At 39.5% G+C, this 25,712-nt stretch overlaps 1 protein-coding gene across 1 annotated transcript in view; it reads left to right on the top strand.

Annotated features, from left to right (window-relative positions):
- PTPRZ1 (protein tyrosine phosphatase receptor type Z1) overlaps positions 1–25,712 on the top strand; it is a 110,013-nt gene that overhangs the window by 78,008 nt on the left and 6,293 nt on the right. Inside the window, exons 16-26 of the mRNA XM_040259885.1 lie at positions 5,186–5,282; positions 8,649–8,731; positions 10,306–10,440; positions 11,272–11,406; positions 12,420–12,583; positions 14,132–14,267; positions 16,280–16,426; positions 21,378–21,471; positions 21,778–21,851; positions 24,962–25,090; positions 25,537–25,683. Of these exons, the coding sequence (XP_040115819.1) occupies positions 5,186–5,282; positions 8,649–8,731; positions 10,306–10,440; positions 11,272–11,406; positions 12,420–12,583; positions 14,132–14,267; positions 16,280–16,426; positions 21,378–21,471; positions 21,778–21,851; positions 24,962–25,090; positions 25,537–25,683 (1,341 nt within the window). The remainder of the gene's footprint in view (positions 1–5,185; positions 5,283–8,648; positions 8,732–10,305; positions 10,441–11,271; positions 11,407–12,419; positions 12,584–14,131; positions 14,268–16,279; positions 16,427–21,377; positions 21,472–21,777; positions 21,852–24,961; positions 25,091–25,536; positions 25,684–25,712) is intronic.

A 25,712-nucleotide genomic window follows, 5' to 3' on the forward strand; every position in this document is an offset into this window, starting at 1 on the left:
CCTGTCCAACTCTTTGTGACCCCATGGACTGCAGCACGCCAGGCCTCCCTGTCCATCACCAACTCCTGTCGTTCACTCAAACTCATGTCCATAGAGTCAGTGATGCCATCCAACCATCTCATCCTCTGTCGCCCCCTTCTCCTGCCCTCAGTCTTTCCCAGAATCAGGGTCTTTTCAGATGAGTTACCTCTTCATATCAGGTGGCCAAAGAATTGGAGTTTCAGCTTCAACATCAGTCCTTCCAGTGAACAACCAGGACTGATCTCCTTTAGGATGGACTGGCTGATTTTCCTTGCAGTCCAAGGGACTGTCAAGAGTCTTCTCCAACACCACAGTTCAAAAGCATCAATTCTTCAGTGCTCAGCTTTCTTTATAGTCCAACTCTGACATCCATACATGACTACTGGAAAAACCATAGCCTTGACTAGACAGACCTTTGTTGACAAAGTAATGTCTCTGCTTTTTAATATGCTATCTAGGTTGGTCATAACTTTCCTCTCAAGGAGTAAGTGTCTTTTAATTTAATGGCTGGAATCACCATCTGCAGTGATTTTGGAGCCCCCCAAAATAAAGTCAACCACTGTTTCCCCATCTTTTGCCATTAAGTGATGGGAGCAGATGCTGTGATCTTAGTTTTTTGAATGTTGAGCTGTAAGCCAACTTTTTCACTCCCCTCTTTCACTTTCATCAAGAGGCTCTTGAGTTCTTCTTCACTTTCTGCCATAAGGGTGGTGTCATCTGCATATCTGAGGTTATTGATATTTCTCCCAGCAATCTTGATTCCAGCTTGTGCTTCTTCCAGCCCAGCGTTTCTCATGATGTACTCTGCATAGAAGTTAAATAAACAAGGTGACAATATACAGCCTTGACGTACTCTTTTTCCTATTTGGAACCAGTCTGTTGTTCCATGTCCAGTTCTAACTATTGCTTCCTGACCTGCATATAGGTTTCTCAAGAGGCAGGTCAAGTGGTCTGGTATTCCCATCTCTTGAAGAATTTTCCACAGTTTATTGTGATCCACACAGTCAAAGTTTTTGGAATAGTCAATAAAGCAGAAATAGATGTTTTTCTGGAACTCTCTTGCTTTTGCCATGATCCAGCAGATGTTGGCAATTTGATCTCTGGTTCCTCTGCCTTTCCTAAAACCAGCTTGAACATCTGGAAGTTCATGGTTCACATATTGCTGAAGCCTGGCTTGGAGAATTTTGAGCATTTCTTTACTAGTGTGTGCTGCTGCTAAGTCAAATCAGTAGTGTCCGACTCTGTGTGACCCCATAGACGCAGCCTATCAGGCTCCTCCGTCCATGGGATTCTCCAGGCGAAAGTACTGGAGTGGGTTGCCATTGCCTTCTCCGTACGAGTTTGTGAGATGAGTGCAATTGTACGGTGGTTTGAACATTCTTTGGCATTGCCTTTCTTAGGGATTGGAATGAAAACTGACCTTTTCCAGTCCTGTGGCCATTGCTGAGTTTTCCACATTTGCTGGCATATTGAGTGCAGCACTGTCACAGCATCATCTTTTAGAATTTGAAATAGCTCAACTGGAATTCCATCACCTCCACTAGCTTTGTTCATAGTGATGCTTTCTAAGGCCTGCTTGACTTCACATTCCAGGATGTCTGGCTCTAGGTGAATGATCACACCATAGTGATTATCTGGGTCGTGAAGATCTTTTTTGTACAGTTTTTCTGTGCATTCTTGCCACCTGTTCTTAATATCTTCTGCTTCTGTTAGGTCCATACCATTTCTGTCTTTTATTGAGCCCATCTTTGTATGAAATGTTCCTTTGATATCTCTAATTTTCTTGAAGAGATCTCTAGTCTTTCTCATTTTATTGTTTTCCTCTGTTTCTTTGCACTGATCAGTGAGGAAGGCTTTCTTATCTCTCCTTGCTATTCTTTGGAACTCTACATTCAAATGCTTATACCTTTCCTTTTCTCCTTTGCTTTTCACTTCTCTTCTTTTCACAGCTATTTGTAAGGCCTCCTCAGACAGCCATTTTGCCTTTTTGCATTTTTTTTTCTTGGGAATGGTCTTGATCCCTGTCTCCTGTACAATGTCATAAACCTCTGTCTATAGTTTATCAGGCACTCTGTCTATCAGATCTAGTCCCTTAAATCTATTTCTCACTTCCACTGTATAATCATAAGGGATTTGATTTAGGTCATACCTGAATGGTCTAGTGGTTTTCCTCACTTTATTCAATTTAAGTCTGAATTTGGCAATAAGGAGTTCATGATCTGAGCCACAGTCAGCTCCTGGTCTTGTTTTTGCTGACTATGTAGAGCTTCTCCATCTTTGGCTGCAAAGAATATAATCAATCTGATTTCAGTGTTGACCATCTGGTGATGTCCATATGTAGAGTCTTCTCTTGTGTTGTTGGAAGAGGGTGTTTGCTATGACCAGTGCATTCTCTTGGCAAAATTCTATTAGCCTTTGCCCTGCTTCATCCTATACTCCAAGGCCAAATTTGCCTGTTACTCCAGATGTTTCTTGACTTCCTACTTTTGCATTCCAGTCCCCTATAATAAAAAGGACATCTTTTTTGGGTGCTAGTTCTAAAAGGTCTTGTAAGTCTTGATAGAACTGTTCTACTTCTTCAGCATTACTGGTAGGGGGCATAGACTTGGATTACTGTGATATTGAATGGTTTACCTTGGAAACAAACAGAGATCATTCTTTCGTTTTTGAGATCGCATCCAAGTACTGCATATCGGACTCTTTTGTTGACTATGATGGCTACTCCATTTCTCCTAAGTGAATCTTGCTCACAGTAGTAAATACAATGGTCATCTGATTTAAATTCACCCATTCCAGTCCATTTTAGTTCACTGATTCCTAGAATGTTGACGTTCACTCTTGCCATCTCCTGTTTGACCACTTCCAGTTTGCCTTGATTCATGGACCTAACATTCCAGGTTCCTATGCAGTATTGCTCTTTACAGAATCAGACCTTGCTTCCATCACCAGTCACATCCACAACTGGGTATTGTTTTTGCTTTGGCTCCATCCCTTCATTCTTTCTGGAGTTATTTCTCCACTGATCTCCAGTAGCATATTGGGCACCTATTGGGAAGTTCATCTTTCAGTGTCCTATCTTTTTGCCTTGAGAACCCCATGAACAGTATGAAAAGGCAAAAAAAAAAAAAAAGGAGATGCAGGAAAATAGGTTTATCTGTGCATCAGGAAGATACCCTAGAGAAAGAAATGGCAATCCATTCCAGTATTCTTGGCTGGGAAATCCCATGGACAAACGAGACTAGTAGGCTGCAGTCCATGGGGTCGCAAGGAGTCACTAATGAGCACTGAAACAAATAGCAGGGCTGGGATTGAAATCTAACACTCCTGTCCTTTCCACTCTAGAAACCAGGGGCTCCCAGCCCAACCGCAGCCTCTCCAAGTATCAGTTGACCTCCTTCTTTGAAGCCCTTTGAGATCTGACCCTGATCAGAGGCTATACCACAGTTCCTAATACACCCCTCAACTTCTTCCCATGAATCAGATCCCCAAGAGCATAGTTATGGAAGGAAAATGCCAGAGATTAGAAAGCTTTAAAAAACCAAAGGAAAAATAAATGAAATATATGTTTTCACTAAATTAAAAACAGTAGAAGCCAGCTAATTTAAATTAAAAAAATCTAAGTCATAGCTATATTGAATAAGAAAGTACTATGAGGTGACCACTAAATAAAATGGAATAATATGAAGAATTATATTTTTAAGACATCAAATTATTTTTTCCTATCATAACAGAGGTTACTAGGTGGTGCAGTATGAATTTACAGAAACTATCAGGCATCGATCAAACAAAATCCTAGTTGCAAAAAGGAGAATATTTGTGTCTAACTTTCCAGATGTTAAAAACCATAAGGAAAAATAGAGAATTTATTGTAAAAGTTGCTGATAGCATATGTACAAAAGTAGATACACAGTTTTCATAATTATAAAATCATAAATCATTTTAAATAGTATTAGGGAGTTCATGATGATTAAATTAATAAAATAACCTCACACTTTTACTCAAAAAGTGTATTCTTAATTCCATTGTTCTTAACTCACTGATTGAAGAAAGCTTTTTATTAACTTAATAATTAGCTTAATAATTAGTAATTCTGTACCTTTTAAGTGGGTCATATATTAAATTGTTTTTAAATCGAGAATCAGAATGACTTGCTGCAAAAGAGGGCTTGGAATGCTTGTTTAGTAAAGGGCTGAGCCATTTTGTCAATGAATCAGATTTATATTTAGATTGTATATTTTCTCAAAAATTATAAGGCTTTCATGTTATTATCTTAATATGTACTAAATAATTGAAAATTCCAAACTGATATATTTAGATAAAAGACATCCCTGAGAAGGATTTTAATTCTGTTTAAAAGCGAAATGGGAGGAATAATTTTTCTCGACTCATTAAGGTTTTAATTAATGAGAAGTCTACTAATTAAGTATGTAGAAAGTTATACTATTTAAATTTTATTTCAAAAGACATAATATATATGATAAAAAACTTTAGGAGATGTCTAATGTGTTGACAACTCTAAATCTGTTACAAACCACCTAATTAAGGACACTGGTTAGTCTTAAAATTACTCAAAATCAACAACAAAAAAGTATCACTAATTCAGTTTCAATTAATTCTATCATGATCAAATACAATTATATTTGAATATTAGTAAATCTGACTCATATGTCAAAATGTGTCATCAAATATGTGGTTTCTCTTATCAACATTTTAAAAATTCATCATATTATTATACCCTGTCCCCTTTTGAAAGTGTTATTTTTTCCTTTTACATAATTTTAAGGTTCTGAACTGTTAGAAATTTTGATTTGCATGCAACTGTTTGAAACATTCTGTTGTGTTAGTATTTGACAAATGTATTTATTGCATGATCATGGTTTTCCATTGTAAACCTAATATGAACACTTTTTTTTCTCATTTGTCGTGTGCTGTGGAATTTGATTTCTTTACTTTTTTGGCATTCATTCCCTCATTAGACACTGAAAGAGTTTTACCAGGTAAGGCATTATTTCACTGCATTTTCTTATAGCCAAGAAATAGTTGATGTAACATGTAAAAAATTTTTTTGATAGATTGTTTTGTTTGTTGTCTCCCTTAGTGTATTTTAAGGCACTTTGTTTGAAAGGATGTGTATTAAAATGTTACCCATGCAATTTCTTTACAGGAGGTGCAGAGCTGTACTGTTGATTTAGGTATCACAGCAGACAGCTCCAATCACCCCGACAATAAGCACAAAAACCGATACATAAATATTGTTGCCTGTAAGTATATCCTTCACTCAACTCTGACCTTATCATTGCAGAGCTTTTAATTCAGTGTCCTGAAGTTCTCCGACAGCAAAGCCTGGTGAAGCTGTTTCAGGACCTTTGTATCAGGACATGAGACTTGTGTTAGACAATACATATTGTTTAACTACTCCAGCTTAAATACATTTTTCAATTAATGATGTCTGTTTCTTTTTTGAACAAAATAAACTCATGTTTTAATCCAGTCCTTTCTTCAGACTTCATAGCCTGTAAATTTGTTCTTAAGTTTTCTATCATTATTTTTATTCCATAGTTCTGTTTTCACTTGAGATCCCCCTACTTTATGTGAATTTACTAACCAAAAGGGATTTTTTTTAGACTCTTTTTTCTTTCCTAACATTTCTGTTCCTCTCTTGCCATTCTCCCTGGGGGCTGATAAAAGGTTAGTTGGATTCTTTCTTTTTATTTCTTCTCTCCTTTTATTATCTTTTTCTCCTCCATGAATAGCTGTCTGGCTCTTTTCTTTAGGGCAAGTATACTTATTTATTTTCCTATGAAATTATCATGTTTCTTCCATCTTCTTACAGCATATCTTGTTTACATCGGTTCCCTTTTATTTTCCTTTATATCCCCCTCATCTCTTGAAATCCATCTTCATTCTTCCCCAAAACTTCAGCTTCCTTCCTTTCTTATATATTCAGTAAGTCTTCCTAGCTTTGTGTGAACATGGTATTACAGCATGGTTGTTTAAATTGTGTTTCCATTCTAGTTTCTGGAAACTTTTGTGATCACACTGCTAAGTAGTTTCCATAGATGTTGGTTGTAGGTGTAAACCTACAAGGTTTACACCAATTTTTCAATTTTGATAGAAGATTCTGCTTTATGTTTGGCCTCCTCAGTGGAAGCAACTGTCTTATTACATGTAAAAGCTCAGTTGTATTCAATGGCTTCTTAGAGTGAAGTGGTTGTTAGACCATTCCCTCTACAAGCTAAATAGAAAATGCATGGGGGCATGCTAAGTTGCTTCAGTTGTGCCCAACGCTTTGCAGCCCTATGGACTTTCATCCACCAGGCTCCTCTGTCCATGGGATTCTCCAGGCAAGAATACTGGAGTGGCTTGCCATACCCTCCTCCAGGGGATCTTCTCAACCCAGGGATAGAACCCATGGCTTCTTCATTGCAGGCAGATTCTTTACCACTGAGCCCCAGGGAAGCCCAAATAGAAAATCCATACCAGTAATTAAGAAGAGGATGGAGATTAACATTTGTTGAACACCTACTATATGCCTGGCACTGTAAATCTGTTATTTCAGCTGACTCACTTTACTATATAGCAGAAACTAACAAAACACTGTAAATCAACTCCAGTAAATAATACTCCAATAAAAATTAATTTTAAAAATATTTTAAGTGAATTAAATAAGTAAATCTGTTATTTCATTTCATCCCTGAAAGAACCTGGCAAGATAGGTAATAACATTTCTACTTTACAGATGAAGAAAAAAACCAGAGTGTTTACCCAGTAAGACCCTTCCGCACCAAAATACAAAAATAGGTCAGTGTGGCATTGAAGCCATCTTTCCATGGCCACACATCTATTTCTGTATACACTTCCTGCATCTTTGTGAGCTGCCAAAATCACCAAAGTATTATTATTCCAGAATATCTCATTTGGTCTGTATTCATTTCTTCATCCTTGAAAAAACTAGTCTGCCCAGGAAAACCATCAAGTGTCCTTCTAGTGATGCTTTGATTTCTTATTAAGCAGTTCCTCCAAATATAGTTTCTCTGTAGAACTCAAGTTATTCCAGAACTCCTCATTTCAACACATTTAATTGTGACCATGCACTATGTATAACTATGAGAAATGCTGGGCTGGAGGAAGCACAAGCTGGAATCAAGATTGCTGGGAGAAATATCAATAACCTCAGATACACAGATGACACCACCCTTATGGCAGAAAGTGAAGAAGAACTAAAGAGCCTCTTGATGAAAGTGAAAGAGGGCAGTGAAAAAGTTAGCTTAAAACTCAACATTCAGAAAACGAAGATCATGGCATCCAGTCCCATCACTTCATGGCAAATAGATGGGGAAACAGTGAAAACAGTGGCTGACTTTATTTTGGAGGGCTCCAAAATCACTGCAGATGGTGATTGCAGCCATGAAATTAAAAGACGCTTACTCCTTGAGAGGAAATGACCAACCTAGATAGCATATTGAAAAGCAGAGACATTACTTTGCCAACAAAGGTCCGTCTAGTCGAGGCTGTAGTTTTTCCAGTGATCATGTATGGCTGTGAGAGTTGGACTATAAAGAAAGCTGAGCACCGAAGAATTGATGCTTTTGAACTGTGGTGTTGAAAAAGACTCTTGAGAGTCCCTTGGACTGCAAGGAGATCCAAACAGTCCATCCTAAAGGAGATCAGTCCTGGTTGTTCATTGGAAGGACTGATGTTGAAGCTGAAATTCCAATACTTGGTCACCTCATGCGAATAGTTGACTCATTGGAAAAGACCCTGATTCTGGGGAAGATTGAGGGCAGGAGGAGAAGGGGACGACAGAGGATGAGATGGTTGCATGGCATCACCGACTCAATGGACATGAGTTTAGGTAATCTCCGGGAGTTGGTGGTAGACAGGGAGGCCTGATGTGCTGCAGTTCATGGGGTCAGAAAAAGTCGGACACGACTGAGCGACTGAACTGAACTGAACTGAACTATGTATAAATTACCTTGGTCTTCATGCCCTCTTCACCGACAGTGCAGGATCCATGCCCTTCATTCTTGGCCTGTTGTTCTCCTGCCTCCCTTTGCAGTAGTTCCTCTTTGAGATCTTCCCTTGAAAGAGCTGCCTGCTGTAACTATTCAGAGAAACTCCCTGGAGCCCTCCTGCTTCCTTCTCTACTTTGTTTTACTCTGTCAGCCTCCTTTTCAAAGCATGCGTGCTACCATCCTGCCTTAGCTTGTTCTCTCCCTTTCACTGGCTCTCCAGTTTTCACAGCCCCAGTATCTACCTTTAGAAGCCCATCTAAAATGCCAACTTTAGGAGTCAACCTCTATGAAAAGGTTTATTTTCATCCCAAACCAGTGTTCCCCTAGGACTCTGCACTTCTCTCTTGACCCCCAAACGTTCTTCTTTGTGTATATGTCCATTCCCACTTCTACATTGGAAACCTTCCTGAAAGAAATGGTTTTTATTGTCATCTATATTTATCTATATTTTTGTCATCTTTGTATCTTCTGTATCTTGCAAAAGCCAACTAAAGTAAATGATGTTTACAACTGATTTTAATTGTATTTGATAAATGATCATGTAAATGTAAATGACCTTTCTGTTGAAAAGCAGTTCATGATATAGTGAAATATTTTCTTTTTTTATTACAGATGATCATAGTAGGGTTAAACTCACACAACTTGCTGAGAAGGATGGCAAACTAACTGATTACATCAATGCCAATTATGTTGATGTAAGCATGTTTAAAATAAAATTTATGAAAATTATACTAGATTGTGAATATATTATACCAGAGTATTATACATATAATAGTGCTTAACATATATTATGTGAAAGATAATAAAAAATACAAATCAGCAATAAGAGATCCCATGGCTAAAGGTTTTCAGATTGAATGGCACTCAAGCTCTGGTTTATTTCCTAGGTGAGAGGGAATTTGGGCTGAGAATGTACATTCAAGGCAGGATGTATGTATTCTGATAAGTTTGTAACTCCTTAAATAAAATGTGTAGGATCAATGCTTGTTTGGCATTTCCATCCCATGGTTCGTAGTGCAAAATTATGTAGATAGCAGATGATCAATAAATTTTGACTGCAAAGTTCCCACAGAAAAATTGGCTAAAAGGCAAACACGTGATTACTAAACCAGTAACCAACATTTATAACCTTGGGCATGTATCAGGATACCCAGCTTTGTGAAACTTACTGGCAATCTCCAGGGGCTGTAGACCACTGACTCACTTCCTGCTGTTTCCCGGTGGTCAGTTGAATGCCAGTGGAACTCGGTTATTTTCCTGACACTGACCTTACAGTCTAGCTGCCTTCAGGTTAATTCAAAGAAAGAAACAATTAATTCAAAGAAAGAACAGTTAATTCAAAAAAAGAAAGTGAAAGTGAAGTTGCTTAGTCGGTTCTGACTCTTTTTGACCCCATGAACTATAGCCTATAAGGCTCCTCCATCCATGGAATTTTCCAGTCTAGAGTACTGGAGTGGGTTGACATTTCCTTTTCCAGGGAATCTTCCCTACCCAGGGATCGAACCTGGGTCTCCCAAGTTGCAAGCAGACCCTTTTACCATCTGAACCACCAGGGAAGCTCCCTAATTCAAAGAAGTGAGCACCAAATATAAGTATCCAGTGGGTTTGTTTTAGGCAGTCAGTTCAGACTTCCATGTCTATGAATGTGTGCATCAGACTGAATATGGGCTTTGGAGTTGGAACTGGCTCTGAATTGCAGTTCTGCCATTGGCTAACTGAAAGCTTGGAAAGCCATTTAATTCTTCTGAGCTTCAGTTTGCTTATCCCCAAATCAAGAATGATTCTTCCATTTGCATGTAAATTATGGATTAGGGTTAATGTTTGTAAACTTGGCCAACAGCAGGTAATAAGTGAAGATAGCTGTAAATGATTAGCATTGCTCAGGTCTGCCATAAGGAGAAAATACCAAAGTGTTTTCTTTGGTGTTTTCACTCAGTTCCTGATTACAGACAACTGAGCCCTAATGCCTCAAACACATTTCAAAGCTGCACAGTTAAGGACCAGATAGTAAGCACAGTAAACAGACTTGGATTAAATACACTAGACTGGAGGTGCAGAGAACAATGATTGTGTCGATGCAAAGACTATATATATATATATATATCATAGTTAAAGAATTGTCTTTGCTGTGCTTGTACATTTTTCTGGCTTTGAAGTATTTTTTTAATGGTTTTCTTTGATAGCAAAACTGTGCTAATCTTAGAAACTGAACAGGTAAAAATGGCATACAAATGTGTTAGTGAGAAACATTTGTTATTTGTCTCTTCAGGGCTACAACAGACCAAAAGCTTACATTGCTGCCCAAGGCCCACTGAAGTCCACAGCCGAAGATTTCTGGAGAATGATATGGGAGCATAATGTGGAAGTTATTGTCATGATAACGAACCTTGTGGAGAAAGGAAGGGTATGTAGTTTATCTCTTATGCCCTCCCCAAGATAGCGATTGGAAGTGCTTTAAGTTGCTTGTAATAGAGTCAGCGTTAGGAAGCAGCAAAAGTTAGGAAAGCTTATCAGGATTTCTTTCTAGTAGATAAAACAGCTAAAGAGAAATGGTAGCATTGAAACATGTACATTACCATATGTAAAATTGACGGCCAGTGGGAATTTGCTGTATGATGATGCAGGGAGCTCAACTGGGTGCTCTGTGATTACCTAGGAGGGTGGGATGGGGTGGGAGGTGGGAAGGAGGTTCAAAAGGGAGGGGACATGTGTATGCCTATGGCTGATTCACATTGATGCATGGCAGAAACCAACAACAATATTTTAAAACAGTTATCCTCCAATGAGGAACAAATACATTTAAAATAAATAAATAAATAAAAATAAAGGGAAACAGAGGTCAAAACCTTCACTATATATTAAGCTATGGGTTATTCAAATGCATTCTTCATTCCGTGAGAAAAAGCAAATGAGGTTCATTGAAAAGCTATGCAGAGTGAAGTAGATTTTAATTCACAGGAGCTGGATTCTAGTCCTGGCTTCACAGTGACTCAGGACATCTGGCCTCACTTTTCTCATCCTAAAGAGGGAGGAGTTTGGATCCATCATCTCAGGTCTTTCAGCCCCATAGCTCTCTCCTTTCTCTTCTCTACAACTAACTCGCAGTCACTGAGAAAGGAAATAAATTGTTTAGAAGAATAAGGGTGTCATGGTATCAGATCTTTACTGATTTCAGGGGTAACTTACACTAAGCATTTGAAATATGAAAATAGCATTTTTACTTTCTCTTTCACAGAGAAAGTGTGACCAGTACTGGCCTGTGGATGGGAGTGAAGAGTATGGGAACTTTCTGGTCACTCAAAAGAGTATTCAAGTGCTCGCTTATTATACTGTGAGGAATTTTACTCTAAGAAACACAAAGATCAAAAAGGTGAGTCCACACATGATGTATACCATCAATTGAATTATACATCTCGGTCCTTTTTAAAGGGAACAAGTGGTATAACCAAAACAGAGTAAAAATACATGTAAGTAAAGGCACTGAGAGTTCTTAATTGGGACTTGCCTGGTGGTCCAGTGGTTAAGAATCCATCTTCTAATACAACGGATGTGGGTAGGAACCCTGGCCAGGGAACTGAGATCCTACATGTCGTGGGGCAGCTAAGCTCATGCACTGCAGCCACGGAGCCCATGAGCCTGGGGCGCATGCTGCACAACAAGAGAAGCCACCACAATGAGAAGCTCGTGCACCACCAGGAAGACCCAGCACCGCCAAAGAAGAAAAGAAAGCTATTCTTATCACAGCTACAGCTCCGTCCCAAAGATGTCTTCCAAACCTCTTAATCCCAGATGTGGCTTTGGCACATTCTTTGTAGTGCCAATAGTTTCAGGGAAACATGAACAGTCCTTGTGCCATATGATAACTGCATATCCAACTAAAATAGTGGAAATTGAGAAGGAGGAGGAAAAGAAAAACAGCAAGTTATAAGTCAGGGTTCCTTAGAGAAACATATATATGTATGCTTCTTTATATATATATATTTTAAGAATTGATTCCAAGCAAGAATTGATTCAGGCAAGATTTCTACATTGCAGTCTTGAGAATACCTTCTTTTTCAGGAAGCCTCAGTCTTTGCTCTTGAGTTCTTCAACTGATATTACCGAGCTTCATCCACTTTACTGGAAGTCTTACTGGTTTAGATGTCAATCATATGTTAAAAAAAATGCCTTGATGGTAACATTTGGTGTGACTGGTTTGACCAAGCTGGTGACCACCATTGCCTAACCAAGTTGATATATGAAATTAACCATCACAAATGACAATGTACTTTTTTGAGCTTTGTTATGAACCACCAGCATCAAGCTCTGAATCCTAAGTTGATGTTTAAGGACTCCATTTGTGTGTGTTCCTGTTTAGCTGATTAGCTGTCTGGTATCTTTTAGGGTTCCCAGAAAGGAAGACCCAGTGGGCGCGTGGTTACCCAGTACCACTACACTCAGTGGCCTGACATGGGAGTGCCTGAGTACTCGCTGCCAGTGCTAACCTTTGTGAGAAAGGCCTCACATGCCAAGCGCCACGCAGTAGGGCCTGTTGTTGTCCACTGCAGGTGAGTTTCAGCACCGGGTTGTAAACCCATAGAATTGCTTATGCTAATAAAAAGGGAATCAGTGGAACAAAGGTTTTGCCAAAATGGAAATGATTTCACAAAGGGAGGGGCATGAAATATTGGTCCCTAGGAAGTGAGTATGCCAGACTCAGAATTGGATTCCTGAATATTTCAAAGCACCAGTTATTTCTGTGGTGTATATTAGTCTATTTGATTGTTTAATTGGATTTCAACTTATGAAAGGTATGAAGCAGGCAGAACAATGTCTTGTAATTAAACAAACATTTATTACAATATAGTGTGAGATAAAAATCCTTGAGATGCAACCCATGTTTCTAGGAGTTAATGTCTATTGTAGACTTCATAAGCCAGGTTTATATTAGAAAAATCAAAGCCCACAAAATGTGAGGAATTCAGCAAAATACTTTTAATTTTTTTTTTTTGAACAGTTTGGGGTCAAAACTCATATTCCTGCATTCTTTCTAATATATCCTATTGAAAGCCCAGGTACTTCCAAGACAGGATGGATTAATAGAAATAATGATATTTCAAAGAAAGAGAAAAATGTGTTAGAGGGTTTAATTTAATATCTTTCAATTAAAACAAAAATAGCAGTTAATGTTTACTGAGTACAAACTACAAAAATCTAATTCGCTTCTACGTGGAGTACTTTTGTCAAAGCAGCATCTGTATTTTTACAGAAACAAGTGTTTTCCTTTGATATGCAGTGTATCTCACACATTCTAATTACCTGTCTCAGGAGTTAGGCTCAGACAAAGTTTGAGAGACCTATCTTCTGGTTTTTTATCTGAGCCTGGAAGTTGAGGGAAACAGGAAGATGCAAGAAAAATAGCTCTGAAGGTCAGAGATTGTTTCCTGGTGAATGGAGGAGGCCCAGAGCATTTTGAGAGCAGCTGCTAATTCTTCACTCTAGTACTTCCTACTTGTCAGAGCGTTTGAAAGGAATCCGTGTCTCTGAATTCTGTCCCTCTGCTAGAGGCTTTGAAGAAGTCGATAGATAATGGCCCTTTAGAAATGACTGAAGTTATGCTTTATTCCTCACCATCTCAGGAAAATGATATTTTCAGCTGAAAGCCTTCACAAACGCTTTCTTCCCATTAATGCAGAAACCTTTACAAACCTGTTTACCTGACAGTACCGACCTGGAGACCTTGTCTTTTCAGAGTTTGGAGAAGCTGATGTTTTCATTTTCCTCAAATTAAATGTCTATTTGCTAGGCTCTGATACATAATATTTTCATTGTATCATATAAGCTGAATAATAACTGTAATTATTGAACATAAAAAGTCTCCAACAGAAATGATCAGATTGCTTTGGAGTTTGACATGTCGGCAAAAAAGAAAAGAGAAAACTTTGTTATTTGAAGCATTCTGCTTAACTCTTAAGCTGCTTACTTTGGGGACTGCTAAATTACCTACTAAGTGGCTTGGAAAAGGAAATTAATTTACAAGACAGCCAGTTGTGACCTATCGTCAAATGTACTTTATACTTGACATTGAACTAGCTCTTTCTTTGTGTGCTCCTCAGTGCTGGAGTTGGAAGAACGGGCACATACATTGTGCTAGACAGTATGCTGCAGCAAATTCAACATGAAGGAACCGTCAATGTATTTGGCTTTTTAAAACACATTCGTTCACAAAGAAATTACTTGGTGCAAACTGAGGTATGATAAGAAGGATAATTTAATTTATCTAAGGATTGGAAATGTCCCTAAATGCTGGATAGACCAGAGTTTGTATTACCAGATTCGTTAGTCCCATGGGGCACCCCTTGATAAAGTACTATGAACTGGGTGGCTTAAAACAACAGAAATGTATCATCTCCTAGTTTTGGAGGATAGAAGTCCAAAATCAAGGTGTGGTCAGCAGGGCCATGCTCCCTTCACATCCTCCAGGGAAGACTCCTTCCATGTCTCTTCAAGTTTCTGACAGTCTCATATTTCCCTGGATTTAGCAGCCTAACTCCAATCTCTGCCTATATCTTCACACGGCTGTCTTCCCCCTGTGTCTGTGTCCAAATTTCCCCTTTCTTATAAGGATGTCAGCCCTACCTTAGTTAACTAATGACATCTGTATCATCTCTGTTTACAAATAAGATCACATTCTGAGGTACTAGGAGGTTAGGGTTTCAGCATATCATTTTAGGGAGGGACACAATTCAACCTTTAACACCAGGTTATTGCATATATGTCATTGATGGACCAACTATATTCTGTCTATCTTATAATCAATGGGGAATATCTTTAAAACAACACTACTCACAGAAAAGATTCAGAAAAAGAGTAAGTGGATCAGTTAGCACTCATCTCCTCCACCAGAATCCTCAAGCTTTTGCTGTGTGTAGTAAGCAAATAGATTGATTCTCCTATTTAAATAATATGAATTATGCTCAAATTGGGGCTTTAATGCAGGAGACATAAGAGAATTGGGTTTGATCCCTGGGTCAGGAAGATCGCCTGGAGGAGGAAATAGCAACTCACTCTGGTATTCTTGCCTGGAGAATCCCATGGACAGAGGAGCCAGGTCGGGTATAGTCTGTAGGGTTGCAGAGAGTTGGATATGACTGAAGCAACTTAGCACACATGCATGCTCAAATTAAATTCTTTTTTAAGCCCATCTCAGTTGCCCATATGTGACACAGGACAAAGTCTCCATACCTGTATTTTATTTTCACTATTTCTAAATAAAAATGGATTTAAATTGAAAACTATGGATGGCAGCTTGAAAACAATAAGAAGCCTATAACTGAATGGCTTTGAAACCAATCAAACTTCATCAAGGAGAAGACATTCTAGTTAGATAAAACCAGGGAAGAGTCCCATCCATGAAATAGAAGATAACTATTAAAAATGTATAAATAATTCTGCTGAATTACATTTGACTAGCTAAAAGGAGAACTGGAATGGACAGAAGGGAGAGACCCATCAGAAGTAGAGAAGTCTGTGCAAAATGTGGAAGAGGGTCTCAGGAATGAAGGATGGCCAGAGAGGACACTGCTTTGCCTCCCAAAATCTTCCAGTGGTCTCCTTCTCTAAATGTCAGTGCACATGAAATAAAGAGATGAGAGTGAAAACAGTTGTGTTCTTTCTGTGTTACTCCTTTCCCTCCATCTGACTTCCTGCCAGGACTGGTAAGCAGCCTCTGTGAGTTCTCCCTTCCATTTTGTAAAACTCTTTGTCTATCAATGAAAGATACTACTTTCAAAAAAAATTTTAATTTGTTTTCTGTGCACTGGGTTTTAATTGTGGCATGGGAGATCTTCAGTTATGGCACTCAAACTCTTAGTTACCACATGTGGAATCTAGTTCCCTGATCAAGGATTGAACCCAGGCCCTCTGCATTGGGAGTGCAGACCCCAGTGGGTCTGGAACACCAGGGAAGTTCCTGGAAAATACTAGTTTTGTACCAAGACACTTGGTGGCTCAGATGGTAAAGAATCTGCCTGCAGTACAGGAGATTGGGCTCGAACCCTGGGTCAGGAAGATCTCCTGGAGAAGGGAATGGCTACCCACTCCAGCATTCTTGCTTGGAGAATCCCATGGACAGCAAAGGCTGGTGGTCTATAGTCCATGGGGTTGCTAAGAGTCAAACACAACTAAACAACTAACACTTCCAAGAACTTATCACGTATAGAGAGAGCCTGTAGTGATGTTCCTGTTTGTCATTGTTTTGCCAGGAACAATATGTCTTCATTCATGATGCGCTGGTCGAGGCCATACTCAGTAAAGAAACTGAGGTCCCAGATAGCCACATCCATGCCTATGTTAACGGGCTCCTCATTCCTGGACCAACTGGCAAAACAAAGCTAGAGAAACAATTCAAGGTGAGTTCTCTTCAGAGTCCCTCTCTCGGGTGTCACCATGGGTTGGCATGTTCCTGCATCTCCTCATTTGAGTGGACAAGGCCGTGTGGACAGGCTGGGTGCTCTGTTGGTCCAGTGGCTACACTGTGTTCTTTACAACCGGCCACAAAGCCACTTGGTAAATTTCAAGGAGAACCTTAGAGTTGCAAGAGGGAAAGTTCCCAGAAACCCTAGAAATGCAGGCGTGATCCAGGAAACGCAGGGCACAGAGCAGAGCAGGATGAACAGGCAGGACTTCTAACACAGACGGTCTAAGTGCTCTTCTCACTTTGAGAAAACCAGACCACTTAACCACGAGTGCTGTGGCTCCGGCTGTCTGTGCTGCTCCCTGGAAGAAGCTGTCTCACTTGAAACCTTGGACTAGAATAGGCCACTCCGTAAGAATAGCTTCTTCAACCCCAGTTTCTGCCTCCCACCCTGTCATGAGGCAGTCAGCTACACAAGAGGTGCGTGCTTTGTTCGACATTCTACCTCCCACAGCTTAACTTAGCTGTCTGACTTCCAAAAACCAGTGAGCAAAGAATTCAGAAAGCAGTTGTTATCAGACCTGCTGGTGGAGATAGGGAGATTTGAAGAGTTGTGGCTTTCCAGAGGAATGAAGGCTGTGTTGTTTCATTGTCTATTATTCCTATTTGTTGTTGTTTAGTCTCTCAGTGGTGACTGTTTGCGACCCCATGGACTGCAGCATGCCAGGCTTCCCTGTCTTTGACTGTCTCCCAAAGTTTGCTCAAACTCACGTCCATTGAGTCGGTGATGCCATCCAACCTTCTCATCCTCCGTCGTCCCCTTCTCCTCTTGCCTTCAATCTTTCCCAGCATCAGGGTCTTTTCAAATGAGTCAGCTCTTCGCATCAGGTGGCCAAAGTATTGGAGTTTCAGCTTCAACATCAGTCCTTCCAGCGAATATTCAGGGTTGATTTCCTTTAGGGGTGACTGTTTTGATCTCCTTGCTGCCCAGTTGAGTTCAGTCGCCCAGTCACGTCTGACTCTGCGACCCCATGAATTGCAGCATGCCAAGCCTCCCTGTCCATCACCAACTCCTGGTGTTCACTCAAACTCACATCCATCGAGTTGGTGATGCCATCCAGCCATCTCATCCTCTGTTGTCCTCTTTTCCTCCTGCCCCCAATCCCTCCCAGCATCAGAGTCTTTTCCAATGAGTCAACTCTTCACACGGGGTGGCCAAAGTACTGGAGTTTCAGCTTTAGCATCATTCCTTCCAAAGAACACCCAGGGCTGATCTCCTTTAGAACGGACTGGTTGGATCTCCTTGCAGTCCAAGGGACTCTCAAGAGTCTTCTCCAACACCACAGTTCAAAAGCATCAATTCTTCAGCACTTAGCTTTCTTCACAGTCCAACTCTCGCACTGGAAAAACCATAGCCTTGACTAGACGGACCTTTGTTAGCAAAATAATGTCTCTGCTTTTTAATATGCTATCTAGGTTGGTCATAATTTTTCTTCCAAGGAGTAAGTGTCTTTTAATTTCATGGCTGCAGTCACCATCTGCAGTGATTTTGGAGCCCCCCAAAATAAAGTCTGACACTGTTTCCACTGTTTCCCCATCTCTTTCCCATGAAGTGATGAGACCAGATGCCATGATCTTCGTTTTCTGAATATTGAGCTTTCAGCCAGCTTTTTCACTCTCCTCTTTCACTTTCAACAAGAGGCTTTTTAGTTCCTCTTCACTTTCTGCCATAAGGGTGGTGTCATCTGCACATCTGAGGTTATTGATATTTCTCTTGGCAATCTTGATTCCAGCTTGTGTTTCTTCCAGCCCAGCACAAGGGACTCTCAAAAGTCTCCTCTACCACCACAGTTCGAAAGCATCACTTCTTTGGCTCTCAGTCTTCTTTATGGTCCAGCTCTCACATTCATACATGACTTCTGGAAAAACCATAGCTTTGACTAATCAAATCATTGTCAGCAAAGTGGTGCCTCTGCCTTTTAATATACTGTCTAGATTTGTTATAGCTTTTCTTCCAAGGAGTAAGCTCTTTTCATGCCTTCAGTCACCATCTGCAGTGATATTGGAGCCCAAGAAAATAAAGTCTGTTACTGTTTCCATTGTTTCCCCATCTATTTGCCATGAAGTAAATGGCACCCCACTCCAGTATTCTTGCCTGGAAAATCCCGTGGACAGAGGAGCCTAGTAGGCTGCAGTCCATGGGGTCGCTAACAGTCGGGCACGACTGAGTGACTTCACTTTCACTTTTCACTTTCATGCATTGGAGAAGGAAATGGCAACCCACTCCAGTATTCTTGCCTGCAGAATCCCAGGGACAGAGGAGCCTAGTGGGCTGCCGTCTATGGGGTCGCACAGAGTCGGACATGACTGAAGCAACTTAGCAGCAGCAGCAGCAATGGGACCAGTGCCATGATCTTAGTTTTTATTCCTATACGAACCTCTTACTTCCCTGGGTTGCTAGAGAAGCAGGGCCAATTTCTGAAGGAGTATCTCAGAAGAATTCAGAAAGCTCTGGAAAAACCCGGGAGAGTTAACAAACCTTGAGATTGCAGTTCTTTCTCTTTCTTTTCTCCAGCTTACAACATAGAAGATGTAGTCATTACAAATTCCCTGATTTTTTGCCTTCTCATTCAGCATCTTTTGGGCTTTGGGAGGAGTAAGGGACAGGTTATGTTTAGAACCTGAACTTAAAACCTGAAGAGAGGGAGACATACATGTTTTTTCAGCCAAACTTATCTGAGTAGTTAAGAAACAATTCAAGGAAGAAAAGTGCACAGTACAGCTTCCAGAAACAGATAAGAAAGAAACATAAATCATTAACAGGATGTTGCTAAGATGGCTTTTCTCTAAGTTAAAAAATACATATGTATTAGCCATTTCCAATATAATTTTCACTTAAATATGATTTACCCCTTACACAATTACCTAAAAGAATTTATATCACTTATACTGGGTAATTCATGATCAGAATGAAAGTATCAATTATGAAACAGAATCCATTTAAAAAGAGAGACATTTGACTGTTTCCTGTTAACATCCTAACTAGGGAAATTTAGGGATGTGTGCTTGTGTGTGTGTGTGTGTTTGTACACTGTCCTATAAAAACAGGTATTTATTCAGGTTTATCCAGTGAAAAATATTCTTAAAATGAAATTTCATGTCTATGTATTCAACAAATATCTATCACAAATGTACTTCATGCCAGGGTTTGTGTTTGATACTGATTTTGAAATCTGCATTGAAAAGTAAAGAACCAAAAATATTCAAAGCAATACTGAACAATATTCTTGAACTATATGTGAAAGACCTTTTATGGAATGATAATGTTGAAAAACAGACAAATCAGCCAGAAGAACCATGTGCCTGGGGAAATTGTTACATGATAGATATGACATTAGAAATTGGTGAAGAAAGATGGACTGTAAGTATCAGTAAATGATACTGGGACAATTTCTATGTGGAAACAAGTATAATTACGTATCTACCATTCCTCAAACACTGAAATTATTCAAGATGGATTAAATTCTTAAAATGGAAATAGTTTTATAACTACTATAAGAAAATATTGGAAAATGTATTTTGAGAACATGAAGGTAGAGAAGAACTTCTTAAATAAAAATGTAATTTACAAAAATCTTAAGGAAAAACAGTAATTCAGTTATAAATGTCTATTTGATTAAAGAGAACAAAAACATTTGCAACTTTCTTAGTAGACTGTAGATTTACATTTAAGGCATCAAACCCCCTGCAAATTAATGAAAATGAAATATAAATATGGAAAGGCAATCATCAAAGAAGAAATAACTAAAATTCACAATTGCACTATAATTAAGAAAATGCTAATCAAAACCACAGTATACTACTTTTCATCTGTTAGCCTGTCAAAAATTGAACACCAGTGACTGCAAATTCTTTATAGAAACCCTCACATATGTGCATATTAAGAAATATACAAGGGCTATTCATTGCTACAAAGTTTGAAATAGCAACATTGAAAATAATGCAAACATTCACTAATTGCAGAATAGATAAATAGCAAGTATATTATTTATGTGATGAAGTATTAAAATAAGGAATGTGCTGTGCTTAGTTGCTCAGTCATGTCTGACTCTGCGACCCCATGGACTGTAGCCCACCAGGCTCCTCTGTCCATGGGGATTCTCCAGGTGAGAATCTTGGAGTGGGTTGCCATTCTCTTTCACATTGCAGGCGGACTCTTTAGTCGAATACACTAGGGAAGCCCAAAATAATGAATAAAGAACTATATGCCTATATAAGAGCTTCCCTGGTGACTCAGTGGTAAAGAATCTGTCTGCCAATGCAGGAGATGTGGTTTTTATCCCTGGGTTGGGAAGATCCCTTGGAGCAGGAAATGGTTACCACTCTAGTATTCTTACCTGGAAAATCCCATGGACAGAAGGAGCCTGGCAGGCTACAGTCCATGGGGTCACAAAGAGCTGAACACGACTTAGCAACTAAACAACAACGTGTGTGTGTATATATATATGTGTGTGTGTATATATATATGTGTGTGTGTGCACGTATATATATATACATATGTGTGTGTGTGCGTATATATATATACGCACAGTTTATCTCCAGCTACAGTGTGAGATTTAAATAGAGAACATGGAGAGCACACACCACAGAGGAAGGGTCCCAATGCTCAAAGTCAAACTAGGTATCAAGCTTTCCCTGCTTCTTCCATCCCTCCTGGAATAGAATATAGAACCTAAATGTATCAGGGAGTCCCCTTAACAACTTTAATTCAAGGAATTCTTGGAAAATAAGTCAAATATATTCATATTCAGTGTCTTATCTTTGTTGAGTCACATGTGTAAATATGAGTATGAGTGTGTGTGTGAGAGTGTGTGTGTGTGTGTTTGAATATTTGAAAAGTGGCTTAAACGAAATGATTTATATTTTTCCTTGACATTCTTTCTCAGCTCTTGAGTCAATCAAATATACAGCAGAGTGACTATTCTACAGCCCTAAAGCAATGCAACAGAGAAAAGAACAGAACGTCTTCCATCATCCCTGGTAAGCTATGTTGAACTTTGGAAGAAAAAGGAAGACCAGCTTTTTAAATAATATTAATAGAAGCCTTGTAGGTAATTTAACAATATTTTTCCATCTTGGAACAAAAACTATAGATTCATTTAATTATGTCAGATAATGTAACTTAAGAAGTTCTCAAACTTTGAGTGCAAAATACATAGAAAAATTAGCTAAAAAGTCAAAGACACTGAATTTGCAAAATGCAGCTATATTTTGCCATTTGAGGAGGTGGGAAGGAGGTATAGTGCTAGAGCTTACTTGCTTATGATGAATGTTCTGTGTTCCCAGTGGAAAGATCCAGGGTTGGCATTTCATCCCTGAGTGGAGAAGGTGCAGACTACATCAATGCCTCCTACATCATGGTAAGTCAGAGAGCTACTGGGAAGACTCACTGCAAGCTTATGTTGCCAGAACCAAAACAGGGTGGACTGCCTGAATCAGTGACTGGCAAATACCGCGGATGGACACAAGTCACATCTGATGACGGCAGGTTCACAGCCACAGCAACAGTGGAATCACAGCATTCCTTGGTGTTTTCATGTGTGCTGGGACTGGAGAACCCTTGGTCAGCACAACTGAGTAGATGCAGGAACCAAACTCACCATTCAGAACTGATGTTCAGTTCAGTTCAGTCGCTCAGTCATGTCAACTCTTTGTGACCCCATGAACTGCAGCATGCCAGGCCTCCCTGTCCATCAGTAACTCCCGGAGTCCACTCAAACTAATGTCCATTGAGTCGGTGATGCCATCCAACCATCTCATCCTCTGTTGTCCCCCTCCCCACCTGCCTTCAATGTTTCCCAGCATCAGGGTCTTTTCAGATGAGTCAGTTCTTCGCATCAGGTGGCCAAAGTATTGGAGTTTCAGCTTCAACATGATGAGTAGATACAAAACATCCACTTACACATCTAAGTGGCTCCATTTCATTCACCAAAGCAAGTTTCCTGCAGAACCAGGACACACCAGCATTAGCAAGTCCAGTCTCACTGACATCACTCCAGGTCTGCAGCACAGTTCTCACCCTGCAAACTGGGCTCATTTGGCGACTTAGATTTCTAAAGATTCAATACTTTCTGTCTGCATTTAGCTCTACTGTGAGAGCAGTGAGTGCTTTAGTAGCTGTTTTTTGACCTTCATTTCCATTTCAGGCCAGTCCATCACAGAGCTTCCCTTCAGATGAAAGGGTCCTAACTCCCATGCCCAAATCACTGTTCTATTTCACTAAAAAAGAAAATACTAAGGCATGATTATACAGGAAACAAGGAGATGTATGTTGGTGGCATCTAAAAGGGCTTCCCTGGTGGCTCAGATGGTAAAGAGTCTGCTTGCAATGCAGGAGACATGGGTTCAATTCCTGAAGCAGGAAGATCCCTTGGAGAATGGAATGGCTACATTTTTTAGGGCTTCCCAGGTGGCACAGTGGTAAAGAATCTGACTGCCAATGCAAGAGGTGCGGGAGACGTATAAAAGCATGCCATATTAAAGAGGGGCTTCTTAATACTACAGGAAGCAGATATTTTTACTCAAAAATTGAGAATGGGTTGAGAACAGATGTAAATATTGCACTGCGTGTTGGTTAGATAAAAGGCTGTTCTTATCAAAAAGAAAATAATTAAATGCTGGCTACCTACAAAGCTTGCCCCAGTACGTCTGAAGATTTACAAAATAGGATGAATTTTTATCTACTTGGAATGATGTGGGATATTGACTGAAGTTGCAGGATAGACTGGAAGTCCTTTCAAGGTCTTTTCCTGGGCTTCTCTGGTGACTCAGTGGTAAAGAATCCACCTGCCAATGCAGGAGACACAGGTTCAATCCCTGATCTGGGAAGATTCCACATGCTGAAGGGCAGCTAAGCCCATGTGCCACAACTATTGAGCGTGTGTTGTAGAGCCTGGGAGCCCCAAACAACTGAGCCCATATGCCTCAACTGCTGAAACCCGCGAGCCCTAGAGCTCATCTTCCACAAGAGAGGCCACTGAAATGAGAAGCCTGTGCACCATAACTAGAGAGGAGCCCCCACTCACTGCAGGTAGGCAGAAGCCCTCAAAACCGCAAAGACCCAGCATAGCCAGAAATAAATAAAATTGTTTTTTTAAAAAGATCTTTTCCTATCCAAAGCATCTACAATTAATGAGAAAAACATTTAATTATGTACAACCTACTCATTCAAATCTGAATATATGAACTTAAAGTTTTCTGCTTATCAAGTAAGATTGTAACCAAAAGAAAGTAAATTGAGTAGAATTTTATTTGATGAATAAATGAAGATAAAGCTTTAAAAAAGTAAAAATATTCCATACTTCAAATGAGTCTATGGGGGCTAGGAATGGGATCTAAGAGATTCCATTGTAGAAGGAGCCATGGTTTTGGTAAGCAGCAGCATGGAAATCATGATTAATTCAATGGCACCAGCTTTCAGGTTTCTGCAGCAACATTTGCAAGGTGCCACCCCTAGTTGCTGGAGAATGGAATGGCAACCCACTCCAGTACCCTTGCCTGGAAAATCCCATGGATGGAGGAGCCTTGTATGCTACAGTTCATGGGGTCGCAAAGAGTCAGACATGACTGAGCGACTTCACTCATGCACTCACACCCCTAGTTCCTCTCCGGTAGAGGCAGTCAAGATGTAAAGTATCCTATTGCCAGTAGGTGTGAAATTTGGCACTGCCATTGGGACTTATGAAGTTTAAGAAATGCAGAATTTCTAGATTTCTGTTCTATCTAGTGTGAGAGATATAGTCCACAAGCCATTTCGTTAAGACTCCTCCTAGAAGTGATAACTGTGTGATAACTTAAGGTGATAACTTCTTCAGGTTCAGTTTAATTATGTATGAAGTGAAGCTCACATATACAGAGTGAAGTGAGCCAGAAAGAAAAACACCAATACAGTATACTAACACATATATATGGAATTTAGGAAGATGGCAATGATGACCGTGTATGCAGGACAGCAAAAAAGACACAGATGTGTATAGCGGACTTTTGGACTCAGAGGGAGAGGGAGAGGGTGTGATGATTTGGGAGAATGGCATTGAAACATGTATAATATCATGTAAGAATCGAATTGCCAGTCTGTGTCTGATGCAGGATATGGCATGCTTGGGGCTGATGCACGGGGATGACCCAGAGAGATGTTGTGGGGCGGGCGCCGCCCGGGGGGTTCATGTTTGGGAACGCATGTACACCTGTGGTGAATTCATGTCAATCTATGCCAAAACCAATACAGAATTGTAAAGTAAAAATTAAAAATAAATAAATTTAAAAAAAAAAAAAGAATAAAGGAGGAAAATGCTTAGCACTGTACCTGGCATATAGGATGGGTCCATAACATTGGCTATAATAATCACATTATTATTTACAGACACAATCTAAAAATAAAAAGACTAACATGACCATTAACCTGTAACTGTTTCTTAAATGTTTACAGTCATATACCAAGGCTCTTTCTATCCTCTCTTTGATTATGTAGGGTTATTATCAGAGCAATGAATTCATCATCACCCAGCATCCCCTTCTCCACACCATCAAGGATTTCTGGAGGATGATATGGGACCATAATGCCCAGCTGGTGGTTATGCTTCCAGATGGTCAAAACATGGTAAGTCTCTCAGGTCACTTTTGGCACTTTCTTTTTAGGGTAGGTATCAAGGCACAACTACCCAAAAGTCTGGTACACAAAGTACTTTTTTCAGCTAATGAACTAATATTGAAGTTGCACCTCGTCTATTATTGGATCTAGTTTGAATGCAATATCTCAGGTCTGAAATTGTTGAATGACAGTTTTAAATAAAAGTAGGTTGAAATTAACTTAAGTATTTATTATTCTGCTTAGGGAATTAGAATTGCAATCATGAATGAAGTCAGTCCATATACTTCTGCTTGCATTTTTTAAATAAAACTTGTTAGGATAATTTAAGAGTAAATTTTGAGATTCAAAGAAAAATTTGAGTTGAATTTTCTACGGCAACCTGTTAACTTTGTTTCACAGTCTGACTTAGACATTTTATTAAAATCTAGAATCATCTTTGTTTTTTAATCCTCCAGGCAGAAGATGAATTTGTTTACTGGCCAAATAAAGATGAGCCTATAAATTGTGAGAGTTTTAAGGTCACTCTTATGGCTGAAGAACACAAATGTCTGTCTAACGAGGAAAAACTTATAATGCAAGATTTTATCCTAGAAGCTACACAGGTATGGATATAGTTTAAATGATAAACTTT

The sequence above is a fragment of the Oryx dammah genome, unplaced genomic scaffold, assembly GCF_014754425.2.
Source record: "Oryx dammah isolate SB20612 unplaced genomic scaffold, SCBI_Odam_1.1 HiC_scaffold_18, whole genome shotgun sequence".
NCBI lineage: Eukaryota > Metazoa > Chordata > Mammalia > Artiodactyla > Bovidae > Oryx > Oryx dammah.